The 20924-nt window shown below is 44.2% G+C and overlaps 1 protein-coding gene across 1 annotated transcript in view; it reads right to left on the bottom strand.

Moving 5' to 3' along the window:
* MCC (MCC regulator of WNT signaling pathway) overlaps positions 1-20924 on the bottom strand; it is a 466429-nt gene that overhangs the window by 51142 nt on the left and 394363 nt on the right. The window contains exons 9-11 of the mRNA XM_058440606.1: positions 9781-9927; positions 8712-8801; positions 7475-7623 (exon numbers count right to left, since the gene is read on the bottom strand). Of these exons, the coding sequence (XP_058296589.1) occupies positions 7475-7623; positions 8712-8801; positions 9781-9927 (386 nt within the window). The remainder of the gene's footprint in view (positions 1-7474; positions 7624-8711; positions 8802-9780; positions 9928-20924) is intronic.

Genomic DNA, 20924 nt, shown 5'->3' with positions numbered 1-20924 from the left:
AGTAGTGGTTCTCCCAGCATGCAGTTTGATCTCTGAGAACGGACAGACTGCCTTCTCAAGTGGGTCCCTGACCTCTGAGTAGCCTAACTGGGAGATACCTCCCAGTAGGGGCCGACTGACACCTCATACAGCCGGGTGCCCCCTTGAGACGAAGCTTCCAGAGGAAGGATCAGGCAGCAACATCTGCCGTTCTGCAATATTTGCTGTTCTGCAGCCTCCACTGGTGATACCCAGGCAAACAGGGTCTGGAGTGGACCTCCAGCAAACTCTAACAGACCTGCAGCTGAGGGTCCTGACTGTTAGAAGGAAAACTAACAAACAGAAAGGACATCCACACCAAAACCCCATCTGTACATCACCATCATCGAAGACCAAAGGTAGATAAAACCACAAAGATAGGGAGAAACCAGAGCACAAAAGCTGAAAATTCTAAAAATCAGAGTGCCTCTTCTCCTCCAAAGGAAGACAGCTCCTTGCCAGCAATGAAACAAAGCTGGACAGAGAATGACTTTGATGAGTTGATAGAAGAAGGCTTCAGATAATTGGTAATAACAAACTTCTCCAAGCTAAAGGAGGATGTTCGAGCCCATCGCAAAGAAGCTAAAAACCTTGAAAAAAGATTAGATGAATGGCTAACTAGAATAAACAGTGAAAACAAGTCTTTAAATGACCTGAAGGAGCTGAAAACCATAGCACAAGAACTACAAGGTGCATGCGAAAGCTTCAGTAGCTGATTTGATCAAGTGGAAGAAAGCATATCAGGAACTGAAGATCAAATGAATGAAATGAAATGAGAAGAGAAGTTTAGAGAAAAATGAGTAAAAAGAAATGAACAAACCCTCCAAGAAATATGGGACTGAGAGGTGACAATGTGCTAGCAGCCCTCGCTTGCTCTTGGCACCTCCTCGGCCTTGGTGTCTACTCTGGCCATGCTCGAGGAGCGCTTCAGCCCACCACTGCGCTGTGGGGGCCCCTCTCTGGGCTGGCCGAGGCAGGAGCCGGCTCCCTCTGCTTGCTGGGAAGTGTGGAGGGAGAGACGCAGGTGGGAACCAGGGCTGTGCGTGGCACTCATGGGCCAGCGCAAGTTCCAGGTGGGCACGGGCTCAGCAGGCCCCGCACTTGGAGCAGCTGGCCGGTGCCGTCGGCCCTGGGCAGTGAGGGGCATGGCACCCAGGCCAGCAGCTGCGGCCTGCTCGCGCCACACTGGAATTCTCGCTGGGCCTCAGCTGCCTCCCCGCAGGGCAGGGCTTGGGACCTGCAGCCTGCCATGCCGGAGCCCCCCTCACCCTCTGTGGGCTCCTGTGCAGCCCAAGCCTCCCTGACCGGTGCTGCCCCCTGCTCCGAGGCGCCTGGTCCCATCGACCGCCCAAGGGCTGAGGAGTGTGGGCACATGGCACGGGACTGGCGGACAGCTCCACCTGCGATCCCAGCATGGGATCCACTAGGCAAAGCCCGCTGGGCTCCTGAGTCGGGTGGGGTCTTGCAGAACTTTTATGTCTAGCTGGAGGATTGTAAATGCACCAGTCAGCACTCTGTGTCTAGCTCAAGGTTTGTAAATGCACCAGTCAGCACCCTGTCAAAACAGACCAATCAGCTCTCTGTAAAATGGACCAATCAGCAGGATGTGGGTGGGGGCAGATAAGGGAATAAAAGCAGGCTGCCTGAGCCAGCAGTGGCAACCCTGTCGGGTCCCCTTCCATGCTGTGGAAGCTTTGTTCTTTCGCTCTGCACAGTAAATCTTGCTGTTGCTGACTCCTTGGGTCCGCGCCGCCTTTAAAAGCTGTAACACTTACCGCAAAGGTCTGCAGCTTCACTCCTGAAGCCAGCGAGACCACGATCCCATGAGAAGGAACAAACAACTCCAGACATGCCCCCTTTAAGAGCTGTAACACTCACTGTGAAGGTCTGCAGCTTCACTCCTGAAGCCAGCGAGAACACGAACCCACCAGAAGGAAGAAACTCTAGACAAGTCTGAACATCAGAAGGAACAAACTCCGGACACACCATCTTTAAGAACTGTAACACTCAATGCAAGGGTCTGTGGCTTCATTCTTGAAGTCAGCGAGACCAAGAACCCACCAATTCTGGACACAGGACTATGTGAAAAGACCAAATCTACATCTGATTGGTGTACCTGAAAGTGATGGGGAGAATGGAACCAGGCTGGAAAACACTCTTCAGGATATTATCCAGGAGAACTTCCCCAACCTAGTGAGGCTGGCCAACATTCACATTCAGGAAATACAGAGAATGCCACAAAGATACTCCTCAAGAAGAGCAACTCCAAGACACATAATTGTCAGATTCACCAAAGTTGAAATGAAGGAAAAAAATCGTAAGGGCAGCCAGAGAAAAAGTTCTGGTTACCCACAAAGGGAAGCCCATCAGACTAATAGGTGATCTCCTGGCAGAAACTCTACAAGCCAGAAGAGAGTGGGGGCCAATATTCAACATTCTTAAAGAAAAGAATTTTCAACCCAGAATTTCATATCCAGCCAAATTAAGCTTCATAAGTGAAGAATAAATAAAATCCTTTACAGACGAACAAATGCTGAGAGATTCTGTCACCACCAGGCCTGCCTTACAAGAACTCCTGAAGGAAGCACTAAACATGGAAAGGAACAACCGGTACCAGCCACTGCAAAAACATGCCAAATTGTAAAGACCATCCATGCTAGGAAGAAACTGCATCAACTAACGAGCAAAATAACCAGCTAACATCATAATGACAGGATCAAATTCACACATAACAATATTAACCTTAAATGTAAATGGGCTAAATGCTCCAATTAAAAGACAGACTGGCAAACTGGATACAGAGTCAAGACCCATCAGTGTGCTGTATTCAGGAGACCCATCTCACGAGCAGAGACACATATAGGCTCAAAATGAAGGGATGCAGGAAGATCTATCAAGCAAATGGAAAACAAACAAAAAAAAAAGCACGGGTTGCAATCCTAGTCTCTGATAAAACAGACTTTAAACCAACAAAGATCAAAAGGGACAAAGAAGGCCATTACATAATGGTAAAGGGATCAATTCAACAAGAAGAGCTAACTATCCTAAATATATATGCACCCAATACAAGAGCACCCAGATTCATAAAGCAAGTCCTTAGAGACCTACAAAGAGACTTAGACTCCCACACAATAATAATGGAGACTTTAACACCCCACTGTCAACATTAGACAGATCAACAAGACAGAAAGTTAACAAAGATATCCAAGAAATGAACTCAGCTCTCCACCAAGCAGACCGAGCAGACATCTAGAGAACTCTCTACTCCAAATCAACAGAATATACACTCTTCTCAGCACCACATCACACTTACTCCAAAATTGACCACATAGTTGGAATTAAAGCTCTCCTCAGCAAATGTAAAAGAACAGAAATTACAACAGTCTCTCAGACCACAGTGCAATCAAACTATAATTCAGGATTAAGAAACTCACTCAAAACTGCTCAACTACATGGAAACTGAACAACCTGCTCCTGAATGACTACTGGGTACATAACAAAATGAAGGCAGAAATAAAGATGTTCTTTGAAACCAATGAGAACAAAGACACAATGTACCAGAATCTCTGTTACACATTTAAAGCAGTGTGTAGAGGGAAATTTATAGCACTAGATGCCTACAAGAGAAAGCAGGAAAGATCTAAAATCGACACCCTAACATCACAATTAAAAGAACTAGAGAAGCAAGAGCAATCACATTCAAAAGCTAGCAGAAGGCAAGAAATAACTAAGATCAGAGCAGAACTGAAGGAGATAGAGACACAAAAAACCCTTCAAAAAATCAATGAATCCAGGAGCTGGTTTTTTGAAAGGATCAACAAAATAGACCGCTAGCAAGACTAATAAAGAAGAAAAGAGAGAAGAAACAAATAGGTGCAATAAAAAATGATAAAGGGGATATCACCATTGATCCCACAGAAACACAAACTACCATCAGAGAATACTATAAACACCTCTACACAAATAAACTAGAAAATCTAGAAGAAATGGATAAATTCCTGGACACATACACCTTCCCAAGACTAAACCGGGAAGAAGTTGAATCCCTGAATAGACCAATAACAGGTTCTGAAATTGAGGCAATAATTAATAGCCTATCAACCAAAAGAAGTACAGGACCAGACAGATTCACAGCTGAATTCTACCAGAGGTACAAGGAGGAGCTGGAACTACTCCTTCTGAAACTATTCCAATCAATAGAAAAAGAGGGAATCCCCCCAACTCATTTTATGAGGCCAGCATCATCCTGATACCAAAGCCTAGCAGAGACACAACAAAAAAAAAAGAATTCTAGACCAATATCCCTGATGAACATCGATGCAAAGACCTCAATAAAATACTGGCAAACCGAATCCAGAGGCACATCAAAAAGCTTATCCACCATGATCACGTGGGCTTCATCTCTGGGATGCAAGGCTGGTTCAACAAATGAAAATTAATAAACGTTAATCCATCATATAAACAGAACCAAAGACAAAAATCACATGATTATCTCAATAGATGCAGAAAAGGCCTTTGACAAAATTCAACATGCTAAAAACTTCATGCTAAAAACTCTCAATCAACTAGGTATTGATGGGACGTATCTCAAAATAATAAGAGCTATTTATGACAAACCCACAGCCGATATCATACTGAATGGGCAAAAAGTGGAAGCATTCCCTTTGAAAACTGGCACAAGACCGGGATGCCCTCTCTCACCACTCCTATTCAACATAGTGTTGGAAGTTCTGGCCAGGGCAATCAGGCAAGAGAAAGAAAGAAAGGGTATTCAATTAGGAAAAGAGGAAGTCAAATTGTCCCAATTTGCAGATGACATGATTGTATATTTAGAAAACCTCATCGTCTCAGCCCAAAATCTCCTTAAGCTGATAAGCAACTTCAGCAAAGTCTCAGGATACAGAATCAATGTGCAAAAATCACAAGCATTCCTAGACACCAATAACAGACAAACAGAGATCCAAATCATGAGTGAACTCCCATTCACAATTGCTTCAAAGAGAATAAAATACCTAGGAATCCAACTTACAAGGGATGTGAAGGACCTCTTCAAGGAGAACTACAAACCACTGCCCAATGAAATAAAAGAAGAACAAACAAATGGAAGAACATTCCATGCTCACGGATAGGAAGAATCAATATTGTGAAAATGGCCATACTGCCCAAGGTAATTTATAGATTCAATGCCATCCCCATCAAGCTACCAATGACTTTCTTCACAGAATTGGAAAAAACTACTTTAAAGTTCATATGGAAGGAAAAAAGAGCCCACATTGCCAAATCAATCCTAACCCAAAAGAACAAAGCTGGAGGCATCATGCTACGTGACTTCAAACTATACTACAAGTCTACAGTAACCAAAACAGCATGGTACTGGTACCAAAACAGAGATATAGACCAATGGAACAGAACAGAGCCTTCAGAAATAATACCAGAAAGAAAAGAAAAATCAACCCTCCCAGAGCTTCTGCTGGTGTCCTATTTATTTCCTTCTTGGATCTTATCATCTTATTTGTTTTCTCTTTGGTCTATTTTCCCTAACAGAATATAAGCTCCATGAGAGCAGGGACCCTATCTGTTTTACTTTGCTTTGCATGCCACATAGTCTAGCATATAGCAGATGCTTAACAGAGATTTGCTAAAGAAGGAAAACATTTTGGTGGGTAGGGATGACGCCCCTCCCCTGCCAATCATGAAGTTAAAGGCTAACATACTTTGAGAGTAATAGGCCTCCAACTTTGAGGTAGTTAAAATAGCAGACATCAGGATATACTGGTAGCTTATTTCTAAGAACCCCCAGGTTCCCGCAGCAGCTAGGATCACAGAGATGACAATGGAGTTGAGGTCAAAGGGTAGGGGTTGGAATTCTGTCTCAGCTACTTAATAGCTCTGGATTTAAGGCAAGTCACTCAACTTGGGACTTCAAAGCCTTTGTTTTCTCATTTGCAAAACAGGACTACTCTACCCTCACAAGTTGAGGATTAAGTGGCTGGCTGTGAGAGCCCTTTGTAAGCTGTTAAACACCCTAATAACATGAGCTACTAGCAAAATATTTCCCCCTTCTTTGGTCTCTCCTGGGTGTATATAACGGAGTAGAAAGCAACTCCCCTATTCGAGTTCAGCCACAAATCCAACTTGTTAAAACCCAGAATCTGGAGAGAGGAGATCCTCACTAAATCGAGGTTCCCTTGAAGGCATCTGACTTCATTAAATTGCAAAGGACATATCTGATTCAATTTTTAAGCACTCCCAGGGCAGTGATACCAAAAAGACTGCTTCTTTACTGCCACTAAGTAATCATCAGGATTATCACTCTTAAGTGTTCTGGATTTAATAAGGAAACCATTTAATTTCAAGATTTAAAATGACCTAGATTGCCAATTACCTTAGTTCTCAAGAACTATATTAAACAGCTTCAATGAGGGAGGACTAACATGATAATTCAATTTATTCTGGTTTGCCATACACAAGAGGAATGGAATTAAGCAACAGTGGACGGGGAATGGTATCCCTATTTCTTCCTGGTTAGCTCATAAGCCTTTCAAATTCTTACAGTGCTCTCCCACTAAAGATTGGTAGGTCAAGGCAGCCACAGCACACTCGGATGAGAGTCAACAGTCCATTCTGCCACTGCAGAACCAATTCTGAGGCCAAGTGGTTTCCATGGTTTGGCCCTGGTCCTTCTTTGCTTTGTTAGCAACTCCCTCATCACTGGCATGACACATAAGAGAGTCTTTGCCAACAGGCAAAAGGGCAAACTGAAACTACCTCTTTTGTAAGACTTTTGTAAGAATCCAATAAAATGGGGTATATGGTAAAATTACTCTAGGTAGGACAGTTAGGATAGGATGTAGGGACCCAAGACTGAGCACATTTGCAAAGAGCATAAATAAAACTAGGCAACCATCAGGAAGATGATCTAGACCAGCATGCCTGGTCGATGCCAGGAACAGCTCTACCAGATTGCCTGTGCTGGTTCCAGTAGCTCCAAGTGCCTCTAGGATGCTGTCTCAACATTCCAGAACTTCCTTCTGCGGTTCTCTGCAGCACAGGCCTGCATGCTTGGCAGCTACCTGTGACTTACTTGCCATTCTGTAGGGACTGCTCCAAGGACTCACTATGTTATTTGCAAGGTCCAGTGTGAAACGAAAAAGTGGGGTCCCTTGTTTAACAGTATTAAGAATTTAAAACGTTGACAGCAGAGCAATGAAGCAAGTATGGCACCTTTCTAAGCATAAGGCCCATGTGAATGCCAGGTCACGGCCATGATGGCAGCTCAGACTGTTGTGAGCACTCCTCTGATGACCAAGGTGGTAGGAACTTCCAACCCCACCAGCCTGACAGTACTGCTCTATGTCATAATACATAAGCCACCTTCAACAGATCTTTGGAAAGAGAAGTGAGGAGTAGCAGCTCCTCCCTGCCCCAGAATCAAATCGATAGGATCTCTCCTCACCTATTCAGCCGTTCTGTTTCCACCTCAAACTCTCTAATCTTGCTTTCTGAGATGGCAGATCCATGTGAGTAGAGTGTTTGGAAAATCTCTTGGATATTGGAGCAGTCCTGAAGTGAGTGGGCCAGGTGTTCAGCCACACTGCTGGATACCTGCAAAAAGAAGCATTAATTCCCCTTTGGAACGTATCATTTCAGAGATGCATGCTTTGCTTGCAAAATAATTTAAAGCTGATATTCCTTGAGAATCGGGGACTGGGAGGATGGTTACACTGATGGTTCTCAGTTTGTAGGATAGAATCCCAGTATGAAAAGTTAACTATTAAATACTATAAAAGCAGTAGCAAAAAAAATCAGGATCAAAATATGGCTCCTTCCCCAAGCACGTGGTGCTGGGCAGCCAGGATGGGCAGATCATGCCTTCTTGGAGTTCCTTAAATTCTGAATGTTGAACAGAGTCAGGGTTTCTTTCCCCTATCCTGAATTCCCTGCCACACCAGGCCACTGTTTTTGGTTTCTGTAGCCCAGGAGAGGGGCTGACTCCTTCATTTTCACAATTTGGCTTCGTCACGGAATCTGAATGCATGCATTTTTGCTCAGTGTAAAATTCTAAATTAGGGCCTTAAAATGCTATTCAGGCTGCCTCTGCCTCTGAGGATCAAAGAGCTGGCTCTCTAAGCCTCATCCCCAATCCTAAAAGATCCCTTAAAGAAATGAAACTACTCCTTTTCACCATCCATCAGCTCTTACAGTCCCAGGGGGTTCCCAGACTCCACAGATGAAAACTCTGGAACTAAACCGAAGGTTCTGGTCTTTCCTACCACTGGGCTACGCTTCAAAGACAACATTCCTCCTCAGTGGAGAGCACGTCGCTTTCAAGATGGATGTGCAAAAGGCAGTTATTTTAGAGCTCTTGGTCTCTGGGGTAGCAGGGTGATATAAGACAGATACGTCAAGACTTTCATCTATATCACCAAGAACTGGACCTAAATCATTTGTTTCTGAATGGTTTCAAGGAAAGGAAAAAAAATCTCCCTTAAAGCTGAAGAAGTAATTCACCATATGAATGGAAATCATCATACATTTTAATTTAATCCTTTGGAAGGAAATCAGGTATGATTTACTATTAAAACTAACTGGTTTATTGGAGATAGACTTTAGAAGTTCTTCTGTCATCTATAATCCATTGTCTGTGTAGCTCTGCCGGGTACTTTCTTGCCTTGCTTCTCGTGAATACTCACCCCTATGCTACTGATTTCAGAGCCCAGGACTGGCCGATCAGATGATGATGATTCGGACCTTGTCTTTGATAGCTTCACCCTCTCAGCAATCTTAAAAAAGAAAACAAAATATTATAGAAAACAACACACCATTCCTCAGATAAACTGTTGGGACTACATTTATACAGGGCTACTTTTTAGCCATGTCAACTAAATGATTAAAGAACTTCTTAAGAACAGCTCACTTGTCCAATTTTTCTACCACCAGCTTAAGCCAGGGCCTTAAAACTTCAGCACTGCTGATATTTTGGCTTGGATAACTCTTTTTATGGGGCTCTGTCCTGTGCATTGTAGGACATTTAGCAGCATCTCTGGCCTCTAGCCACAAGATGCCAGTAGCACTCCAATTGTGACCATCAAAAATGTCTCTAGACATTGCCAAATGTCCCCTGGAGGATGAAATCACTTCTGGTTAGAAAACACTGGTTTAACCTAACTTATTAAACTTGATAGTTAAGAATCAACCTTACTGTGGTGGCTAGTAGAGCTACCAGGCAAGCCAACAGGCATAACTTTAATCATCTGAGACAGACTCAACCTATGTACTGGGGGGCTGTGGCAGCGAATGAGTGGGGCTCCTTCTCACAGCTGCCACAGCCTGTCCATCATAATCTATTTTTCTTTTTTTGTGGCAGAGCTGTCAGTCTTGTGAGTGGGGAGATCATTGGTTCATTACTCAAGGTCCCCGATTGGGCTGAACCTTAGTCTTTGAGAGCAACTCTGTCCTCTGTGAAGTACCGGAGCACTTGACAAAACGTCTCACTCTCCATAATGACTTGTCAGCTGTGACATTCTCCAGCTGGCTGATTAATGAGAGCTGGCGTCCAGGTTGCAGCTGAGAGAGACTTAAAAACTATTAGTGGGTTATCTCTCCTTGCAGCTCCTGCATAGAAGGCCTGCGTAAGGTCCCAGGGGAAGCCCCTTGGGCTGTCTCAGCTAAGGGCATGCCTGTACAGTGGCTAGGATGAGCCTGGTGCTTCCAGATAACAGGAGGTGTTCCCGCTCATCGGGTCCATCCCCAGGAACTCACCTTGGCGATGGGAATGTCATTGCTGCTGCTGCTTGTGCTCAGCTCCCCAGTGCTGGGGTTAATTGGGCGGTTGGTGGAAGTGAGGCGGCCAGGGCTGGAGGGACCTGTGGCCTGTACGCTCTGTAGTCGAGTTTGAAGCTCTCTGACCTGAAATCATAATGCTTTTAGACATAGCTGGTGGTTTCCCTGGCTAAAGAGCAAAAAAGCCAGATGGGTAGGTGGTGGGGCTTTCATTTACATTGAGGGATCAGCCCACTGAAAAGCTAGGTTGGTTGAGTCCACATAAAAGTCATTATATTCTTTTTTTTGGACTAATAATTTTTTTTAATGAATCAGTTTCTTAAATCACATGTAATAGAAAAAGTAGAGTTATAAACCAAAGTGATGATATTACTAGTTTTTATATTTGCCTAAGAGTCACCATATTCTTAACGGAATCTGCCACGGACCATCAACTATTCTTCACAAGCATGAGGTGAACATATTACGTAAGGCACTGGAAGCTTCCAGGATGGATGACCATCTTTTTTTATTTTTATTTTTTTGAGACAGGGTCTTGCTCTGTTGCCCAGGCTGGAATGCAGTGGTGCAACCATGGCTCACTGCAGCCTTAATCTACTGGGCTCAAGGGATTCTCCCGCCTCAGCCTCCTGAGCAGCTGGGCCTAGGTGCACACATCACACCTGGCTAATTTTTAAATTTCTTTGTAAAGATAGGGTCTCGCTATGTTGCCACGGCTGGTCTTGAACTCCTGCACTCAAGCGATTCTCCTTCCTCAGCCTCCCAAAGTGCTGGGATTACCGGCATGAGCCACTGTGCCCAGCCACTGGATAACTACTTTTAAGGAATGTTTATTCTTTCAGCCCTGCTTGCCTGACTGTGCTGGGGACCCAGGATAAAATCACCTCTCATGGAATCATCATTTCAGAGCCCAGAGGAGAGAGGAATGATTTGAACACAAGTGCACTTGAGTGTTATAAATTTCTATCTCAAGTGTTACAGGAAGCAGAAAAAGGGAAGAATGTAACTCCAGCTGAAGTCATCCAGAGAAAGCTGAACGAAGACAGTGGTACTTGAGCAATCTTAAAGGAGAACAAGTGAGGAGATGGCTTTAGTGGTGATACACTTGGGGTGTGAGAGTGGGGGGGTGAACAGGTGCTAGGATGATATGCTATGTTTGAAGAGGTGCAAGTTATTCAATACGTGTGGTTTAGAAGAAGTGTCTGCATTGGGGAAAATATTAGGCTAAGAGAAGAGACATTGATGGAGCCAGCACCTTTTCCCCAAGTTACCTACAGATGAGATTTTCCCTGGGATAGTAGGTAGGAATGTCTAAATAGTCCTTCTATATAAAAAAGAAACACGGGACCCTCTAAGTTACATTTAAAACGCACATTTACCTGCACAGAAATTAAATGTCCAAATCCTGCTTCTCTATAGTTATAACTCTGTGACTTCCAAAGAGAGAAGTATTCCAAGTAGCTGAAGAGAGTTGCTAGAGATTGGTCTTTTATAACCCTGGTCACAGTTTCAGCACGAGAGTGCAGTGTCTACCTGAAAGGGCAAACTACAACACCCAATCGTCCTTACAAATGGACATCAGACTTTGTCGGGCTGGGAAGAGTTAGCACTAGGAAATTTAAGACAGGGCTTTCTAAACAGAATAGTGTACTAGAATCCCCCAGAGGGCTTGTTAAAACAGATTCCAGGGCCCTACCCCAGGGATTCTGATTTAGCAGGGTCTGGATGAAGCCCAAGATCTGCATGTCTAATAAGCTCCCAAAAGATGCTGATGCTGCCAGTCGGGGACCATACCTTGAACAGCACTGACCTAAGGAACTTCCAAGGCCACAAAGCACTTTAATCCCATAGACAGGAAGAGTGGAGCCATGCCCCGGTGCCAGCACTGCTGCCAAAAGCCTTCTAGACAAGGGCAGAGAACAGGCACACGGCCCCTTCTCTAAAAGGCACTGGAAAGCTTTTCATATTAAATATCTAGGATGTCTCCATCTTGCTAACTTGGGAACCAAAAGTAATTGAAATTTCAATAATTCATCAACATATTAGAAGCTAAAATAGGAAAATTCCCTCAAAGCAAATTGCGTTCAATAGTGGGACAGCTCAAAAGTGCCTAATGCTCTGCCATGGGTTCCAGTAACGGAGGATCGATGGAAATGCTTGCTGTCCTCAAAACAGACCAGACACAGGGCTAAACTCAGAATAGCCTAAAGAATAGGAAACTATATCCCTGTAGAAGCCAAATGGTACTGCTGCTGAAGGATTACAGGACTCGTTCTGAAATGGTCCCTGACAAACCAAAAATGGGTACAGGGGTGGATACCTCATTATGCCACAAAGAGAGACTGGGCAAAGAGAGAGGGCTCATTCATTTCCCCAGGGACTGGGGGAAACCTCCCGGTGGAGACTGTGAATTTCAGTTTTTACTGCTGATGAGTCTGATAAGGTCCTGAATAATTAACAATGTTAACACCACTCCAAAACCTAAATGGTGTCTGAATTGCACTCAAGACAATCAGTGGTCTGTTCTTAGAATCCGTACTGGCCTACTCATCTTGCTTTTTTTTATATCTCTATTTTAAAAAAAACAGATAAAAAAATTCCCGGGCAATTTATAAAGACTTTATTAAAACTATCCATGTTTTAAAAACATTTCTTCTTCTAATCACAAAGGTAAAACATGCTCATTGTGGAAAATGTAGATGACACTAAAACATAAAAACAGTCAAAGTCCTTATGTTCTTTCTTACTCTACAGAGGCAATTACCTCTAATCATTTTCCTTGCTATGTATGTGCACACATGTGCTTAAAATAATTTCTAAATCTAAATATCTACTTTTGCTTTAAAAACTTTGGACCCAGAGAATGTCTTTGAAAACTAAAGATGACAAACATGTTTATTTTGGGCTATGCTTTATTATTTAATGATAATTGCTAGCCAGTGGAAACAAACCCAGCTGAAGGGAGTGCAGTGTGCCTGTCAGGGAAAGAAAGACAGCTGGTTAAGTTGCCTTCCCCCCCGTATTTTGATTTGAGAGTGAGAATCTTAATTTACAGGAATAAATGCAAGAAATGAAGGCTAAAGCCAATATGCTGAGTCAGCTTAGGCATGGCTTGGGAAAGGCAGAAACATAGTTAATAGACTTCTCACTTTTATTCTCACCCATTGTAGTGGGTTGGATTATGTCTCCCCCAAAAGATATGTCCAAATTTGAATCCTCAGTACCCGTGAATGTGAGCTCATCTCAAAATAGGGTCTTTGTAGATATAACTAAACTAACGATCTCAAGGCAAGATAATCTGATTTGGGTGGGCCCTATGTGCAATGACTGGGGTTCTTTTAACAGAAAAGGAAGGGATATTTAAGACAAAGACATAGAGACACAGGGAAGAAGGTCCTGTGAAGATGAAAGCAGAGATTGGACACAGGTCAAAAAGCAACAAGAGCTATCAGAAGTTCAAAGAGGCAAGGAAGGATTCTCTTTCAAAGCCCTTTGAGGGAGTGTGGCTCTGCTAACACCTTGAGTTTGGACTCCTAGACTCCAGAACTATGAGAGTTTGTAGTAATTCAAATACTCCTTCTTCACTGAAGATTTATTTTTTTGAGACAGGGTCTCATTATGTTATGTTGCCCAAGCTGGCCTCTATCTCATGGGCTCAAGGGATTTTCCCATTTTAGCCTCCCAAGTGGCTGGGACTACAGGGGCATGCCACTGCACATGGCTATTTTTATTGAAGGAAGTATGTTTCTCTCTACAGAATACATATTTTGGAGTCAAGAGATAGCCAAGAACCAAGGGTAACCTGAGGGAGGGACTGATACTTGTGGGAACATCATTCAGCACCCTTCACAGCCTTTCTCAACTGGGGTTCCTCAACACCAGAACATGACCTGAGAGGCCATTTTTCACTTCTCCTGAAGTTCTGCTTGTCTGGTAAACATTACGATGGGAAACATGCTCTGAAAGAGGGGTATCAACAAGGAGTGTCAAAGTGCGGAAGAAGAAACCTGGCTGGCCTCTGCCTTCCTAGAGCAGGCAACACTAGAACTGAATCTTGAAGGCTGAGCTGTTCAACAAGCAAATAAAGAAGAAAAAATAATGGGAAGACTCTGGAAGGTTCAAGTAGGGAAATGACATTAAAAGGCCGCAGTTGTTTCTCTCTGGTATTTCTTCAAGGGTTTTGTAAAAATCATTTGATTAGAGGAGAAAATAGACTGAAGTAGAAAAAAAGGTTGGTGAGACAAGAGCTCTACTGATGGTTCAGGTGGGAAATTATGAGGGCTCAAATCCAGTCAGCGAAGTGGGAATAAGGATGGCAAAATACACTCTAGACCAGTACCATCCAACAGCACTTCCTGTATGGACGGAAATGTTCTAGAGCAGCGCTGTCTGCTATGGTAGCCTGGTGCCACACATGGCTGTAAGCACCTGCAATGTGCCTAGTGTACCCAAGGAACTGAATTTTTAATTGTGTTGTATTTTACTTTATTTAAATTCAAATCTAAATAGTTGTAGATGGCTAGCAGCTACTGTATGCATCAGTGCAGTTCTAAAAATATTCAAGGAGGTGAAAAAAACAAAACAAAACAAAACACCCAAACTTGTGGCTGGGGTGACTTAGTGGATCATGGAGTTACTTAGCATTGAGAAAGAAAAACATAAAGAGAAGCTGATCTTTTCAGAAAGAAATGACCAGAGCTGACAATGTCCAGAGCTGACAATGATGTCAGCTTTGGACATGTTGAATTTGAGAAAACAATTCGGTATGTAAGAGAGGGCTTATCAGTCAACAATTAGAAATATAAGTCTGAAGGAAAGCAATTAGAACTGGATAGATAGATTTAGGAATGCTGGGCATGGATAAGGTCCAGGAAGGAGGTGTGGCAGTGTGGTGGGCAGAGTGCCTGTGTGGAGCTGGCAGGAGCGGAGGGTCAGTGGAGGACAGGGAGATGGGGACACCTTTTTCTTGGGGAGAAAAGGAAAGGAGGTGAGGACGGGCAATAACAAAGGTGATTTGCAGACCGTCAGAGGAAGATGCGAAACAGGGACTCCCATCTGATGGCTTCTATTTTCTCTGCTAGGCATGAGGGGTGAATGTCAGAAATGAGAAAAGAGGCTGACCTAGGACCAAAAAAGAAAAAAAAAGAGGAAGCTCACACAGCCGCACTGAGAGCTCTGCTGAGCTCTCTTTGAAGATAGTAGACTGAGGAACACACTGTTTTCTTCCAACTCTGGAGACCTCATTAAAATAATAGTACAAATTTAAAAAGGATTAAAACCACAACGGAGATAAGAATGTGCTTGGGGCATTGGCCGAAACAAAATTTGGACACGTTTCTCAATGGTCAAGTGAAAGGAAGAGCACTGATGAAATACACAGAATAAAAAAAGTCTATAATGTATACAAAGAGAGGCGGCCAGTCTACCCAGAAGGACGACGGCAGACTCTGATTCAGCTTTGGCAGAGAACAGGAAGGACAAGAATGAGAACAGAGGCTTTCAGAGGTTAACAGAGGTTGCAGCTATGTAACCGTATACAACAACCGAAACTTCCCAGCATATGACAGCTTCAGCTAAAGTCAACAGGTGCTCCTATTAAAAATGCATAGAAATGTTGCATTAAAAAAGGAACAATGAGAAATAAATTCATTGCCAAGGTCAAAAGACAGCAAAATCTCCAGGTGCCAGAAATGAGAAATAAGGCTGAAAGAGGTGCCAGGAGGTGGTGCCACCGCAAGCCCAGGGACTGTGAGCAGGGCACAGAATGAGCGTGGGAGGGAGGAGATGGAGGGCGCCTGCGAGTCTAGCTGCTTGAGCTGATCCCTCTGCCTCACGCCTGGAGCCTCTCTGCCCGACCCATAGGTGAAAAGCTGAAAGTACTGTCCACAGAAGGAATCCTGAGGCTGTGCAGAGCAGACAACCTTCAGAAACCAAAACCCCAGACCAGTGGCACCTTTGGGTGTGAGGTCCAAATTTATGCTATCTGTATATTGTGGGACTCCAAACTTGACATGAATACTGGAAATTGGTTTGGATTTTGCCAGGCCACCTAATGCCTCACAAACTGCCTAATTTGTAAATCGCCCAGTATCAAGAGAGAAGAGGAGACTTAAGCTTCCCATGACTGGAAGCCCAGGTCCACAAAGCTGCCAGACACAGAGCGAGGACAACTACAGAGAGCAAAAGATAAAACAAGAGAGCCAGCAGTCTGAATCGGGAGCTGAATTTACCCTAGGAGAAATGAAAATAAAGCAACTGGTAAACCACATCACAATAGGTACACTGAGGATCCTTAAAGAGATAAGGGGAATAATTTCCTTAAGATTAAGAAATAATGAAACAAAAACAGATACCAAATCTTAAAAGCCTTTTTGTGGGGCTAGGCACGGTGGCTTGGGTGGTAATCCCAACCCTTTGGGAGGCCAAGGTGGAAAGGTTGCTTGAGCCCAGGAGTTTGAGACCAGCCTGGGCAATATTGCAAGACCCTGTCTCTACAACAACAACAAGAACAACAAAAAATTAGCCAGGTGTGGTGCGTGAGCCAGTAGTCCCAGCTACTCAGGAGGCTGAGGTGGGAGGACTGCTTGAGCCTGGGAGGTCGAGGCCATGGTGAGCTAGGAGGATCACACCACTGGACTCCAGCCTGGGTGATGCAATGATACTGAGACACACACACACACACACACACACCCACCAAACACACACACACACACACACTGCCTTCTCATGGGATAGAGGCATCTCAGGTTCTGTGGGTCTCTGGGTGTTGTTCTGTTTCATTCACTACTGTATTGCCAACACCTTCAACAGGGACTGGCACAGTCTCAATAAAATCAATCGAATGCCACTAAAAAACCTATCACCTTAAAATCTAATGCCTACTTAGAATATTGTGGTAGGCTGAATAATGGCCCCCAAAGGCATCCACGCCATAAACCCTGAGAACTGTGAATGTAGCCTTGTATGGCAAAAGGGAACTGAGATGGGTAGAGTATCATGGATTGTCTAGGTGGACTCAGAAGTCACAAGACCCCTGTAAGAGGGAAGCAGGAGTGCCAGAGTTAGAGCTCTGAAGATGCTATGCTGCTGGCTTGGAAGATGAAGGAAGGGGCAAAGTCAAAGGATGCAGGCTCCCTCTAGATGCTGGAAACCACAAGGAAGTATATTCTCCCCTCCAGCCTCCAGAGAGATGCAGCCTTGCTGACACTTTCATTTTAGTGAATGAGACGCATTTTGGACTTCTGACCCCCTAGGACTGTAAGATGATAAATTTGTGTTGTTTTAAGTCACTAAGTTCGTGATAATTTGTTACAGCAGCCACAGGAGAGTATACAGCTACTATCAAGAGTGTGGGCAAAAATAAAGACCCTCTCAAAGATTAAGAATCTATCACCTATAGATCTTTGCTGAAAGAATTTCCTAAGAATACATGATTTTCAGAACCAAAAAAATTAAACCCGAGAAAAAGAGTGGGATGAAAGAAACAATGGAAGTACAAGAGCTGACATGGACGTAGGTGGTGAAATACTCCTTTGCTGCTGTTGGGCGGATGGGCTGGCCAGCTTTCCCAAAAGCTGCCCTGGGGTACTTAGTCAAAGCAAGACTATACACACTCTGAGACTCAGCAGTTTCACTCCTGGACATGTGATCCTGAGTAATTCCCACCAGGCCAGAGGAGACACGTGCAAGGGACTATGCCCTGGAGCATTGTTTGTGGTCATGGGAAGTGGGAAGCAATTTGATTGTCAGGTGCTGTAAATGTAATAGGTGGGTCACTATAGAATGCTAGATGCCCTTAGACACACAGGACCAGATGTACACACAGCCATATGGACAAACCTTAAAATCAGAGTGCTGAGGAGAAAAACCTAAGAGAAGGCGACAGCACAATAACATTTAAATAAATTAAAAGTAATGCAAAACACTATCTTAGGACATGCAAAAAATGGGGTGAAGGGGATGGGATATTATATGGGATAAATTATTTGTAAGCAATAAATTAAAAGAGGGACCAGTGAACGTGACTAGTGAATATAATTATCTTCTCTCTCTGTCCTGAATGCCAAATTCCAACAAAAGCCAGGCGTGGTGGTGTGCACCTGTAGTCTCAGCTATTCAGGCAGCTTGCTATGCAGGAGGATCGCTTAGCCCAGAATTCAACGGTCGAGCGCACTGTGATTACACCTGTCAATAGCCACTGCATTCCAGCCTGGGCAACATAGCCAGATCCCATATCTATCTTATCTATCTATCTATTGATCTCTCTCTCGCTCTCTCAATCAATCCAAAAGAAAGTAAATGATGCAAGCCAGGAGCATGAGGGATTAGGCAGAGTGGGAAAATGAGATGTTGGGGGGATCTGGCCCTAGAGCTGTCAAACACAAACAGTGTGCACAGAAGCAGGTTTCCAATGTGGTAGGAAATTCCTTGGAAACGTGAGGCTAGGCAAGTACGAGACAGGTCAGCTATACGGATGCTTCAGTCTCTGAGTACAATTGTGGGAGCACAGACAAGAGTCAGCTGATGAAGTCATCCGTTAATGTGGCTCACAGATGAGTGACAAGCAGGAAGGCAAGGTGGCACTGGAGTCCTGAGCAGGATCAGAAACATTTTTATTAGCCATAAAAGAAAGAGCCTGTTCTGCTGATGACACATAGCAGTGCTCACTGGGTAGTTGTAATTTCAGGCAATTAGGTTGTAATTCACAATTTCACTGTGTAATGGAGCTGGTTGAGACGAGATGATTCCCACACTATAGAAGGGTGAGAATCACTAGGCTGGGAAAGCTCTACTTAATGAGCTTCATGCAGTTAGTCCCTGTGTAGTTTTTAAAAAGCTGCCTTCTCAAAGTCCAGGGTTTGTAGATATTTGGCCGAGAACCACACTTCTTATTGGAGATTTCATACGACTTTTCTGAGAGCCCTCAAATAATCAGAATCTATTTACAGCAAATATTTATTTCTTCTATAAATCAAATTTACATGGTGTTTCAGGATAGTGGTATTTTGTTGTTAATGGCAATTTTGACTAGATGGAAACAGAACAGAGAGATCACAAAATAGAAGGAAAAAATATCCAACAGCATTTCCATCTCTCGGTAAGTTTGATAAGTGTGCTATTTTCTCTTTTGTTTTATAGCCCACTAAAGTACCTGGATGTGATTATAAAAATAGTTGCATCAGAAAAGGCCAGCATTTTGGCAATCTTCTTTTTTTTTTTTTTTGAGACAGAGTCTCACACGTCGCCTAGGCTGGTGTGCAGTGGCGCAATCACGGCTTGCTGCAACCTCTGCCTCCCGGGTTCAAGCGATTTTCTTGCCTCAGCCTCCCAAGCAGCTAGGATTATAGGCGCCCACCACCACGCCTGGCTAATTTTTTGTATTTTTAGTAGAGACAGGGTTTCACTATGTTGACCAGGCTGGTCTCGAACTCCTGACCTTGTGATCCACCCGTCTCGGCCTCCCAAAGTGCTGGGACTACAGGCGTGAGCCACCGCTCCTGGCCAATCTTCCTAATTTCTTACCAGCTTTTTGACAAATTGAGTCAGCTTCTTTCATGACAGCCAAGAGCTAGCCTTGAAGCAGCCTGGCCTCCTCATAGGTACAGCGAGGCTGGGGTGAGTAAGCAAATACTGGTGCCCACAGAAGGAGTTGCCTCACAATCTCCGTGGCTCAAGTGTGTGTGTAAGGCCCTCATGAAGTAACTGGGAGCTGTGTCCATGGAAGAGGTCAAAGAACCAGGGTTATGGGGATTCTCTGCCTTGGATTCCCCCTAAAACTCCCTCAGTCTACAGAGAGGAGGGGAACACAACACTGGACTCAGGTCAAGGTAAAAGCATGCATACCACCAGCTTCCTATTTTCTGCAGCAAACTCACTGTACCTTCATGTAGCATTAGAATGCCAGGAGAGTGGGTCTGTGACACCCTGAGGAATCTGGCCCCCATGTTGCTGTAACAGAGGATGTTTTACCCACTGTTAGTTTGCATGGGAGTAGGGCTAGGATGAGGACAAGGGTGGACAGAAGGCTATAGGAAAGTGGTCTAAACAACAGAACAATGACAACGGCCTCCCCTAATAAGGCCACCAGATCCCAAATTTTGATACCAAGAGTTAACATCAACGTAGACTTGGGCAAGATTGTTAAAGCTTTTGTGGGCCTCTGTTTTCCCATCTCTAAAAAGGGTATAATAATAGTACCTATCAGCTAGCATTCTGGAGCAGATTAAACAAAATGTGCATAAATCATCACCCATCACAAATAAGTGTTTGAAATATGTTCTGGGCTATTATCATAATTTAGGTTTTCAAAATTATTTATTTTTCGAGACAGAGTCTTTCTATTACCCAGGCTGGAGTACAGTGGTGTGATCACAGCTCACTGCAGACTTGATCACCTGGGCTCAAGCCATCTTCCCACCTCAGTCCCCTGAGTAGCTGGGACTATGGGTGCACACCATCAACACTTGGCTAATTTAAAAAAAAATTTTTTTTTTTGGTAGAACAGAGGTCTTGCTATGTTACCCAGGCTGGTGATTTAGGCTTTGAGTAAGTCCTGCTTTGACTTTAGAGGTATCTTAGTCTGAGGGGTGTCTAGTCTGAGAGGAGTTCAGTCTGCAAATATTCACAGAACGTCCACACTATCAATATTATTAAAAGAGCCTTTCTTAAAAATAAGCCCTACTGAGCTTGCATTGGTAAGCAGCTCCCTGTGGAAGTGATTTCCTTCACGGGGTGAGCTGGGGGACTTGGCAGTGTGCCAGGCAGTGCCTCCATGCCTTGGGAGCCCCGGGGTGCCTGTACCCTGGTGGGCTCCACCTTCTCTCCTCTTCTAGCTCAGATGACCCTGGTGAAGGGACAGTGCAGGGCAGGCTCCACATAGCAGGCAGCTTCCCCAGCAGATGCCGGGCTGATCACTGCTACATGGTGGGCCCAGGAGGAGCAGGTTGGGCCTGAGGAGAAGGCAGAAAGCCTGTAGCTCTTTCTCTCAGTTCACCTGCAAAGGGGAAGTAGAGGACACTTGGAGAAGCTCTTGGCCCATGTCCAGTGGGTGACCAAAGGACACTGCCTCTCTCTTCCCTGTCTCCAAGTGCTGACCACGATCATGATGTGGGACAGTGTTCCAG

This window comes from Hylobates moloch, unplaced genomic scaffold (genome assembly GCF_009828535.3).
Source record: "Hylobates moloch isolate HMO894 unplaced genomic scaffold, HMol_V3 SCAFFOLD_6, whole genome shotgun sequence".
Classification (NCBI taxonomy): domain Eukaryota; kingdom Metazoa; phylum Chordata; class Mammalia; order Primates; family Hylobatidae; genus Hylobates; species Hylobates moloch.
The sequence above is the reverse complement of the archived record's forward strand: the minus strand, read 5'-3'. Positions and strand labels throughout refer to the sequence as shown.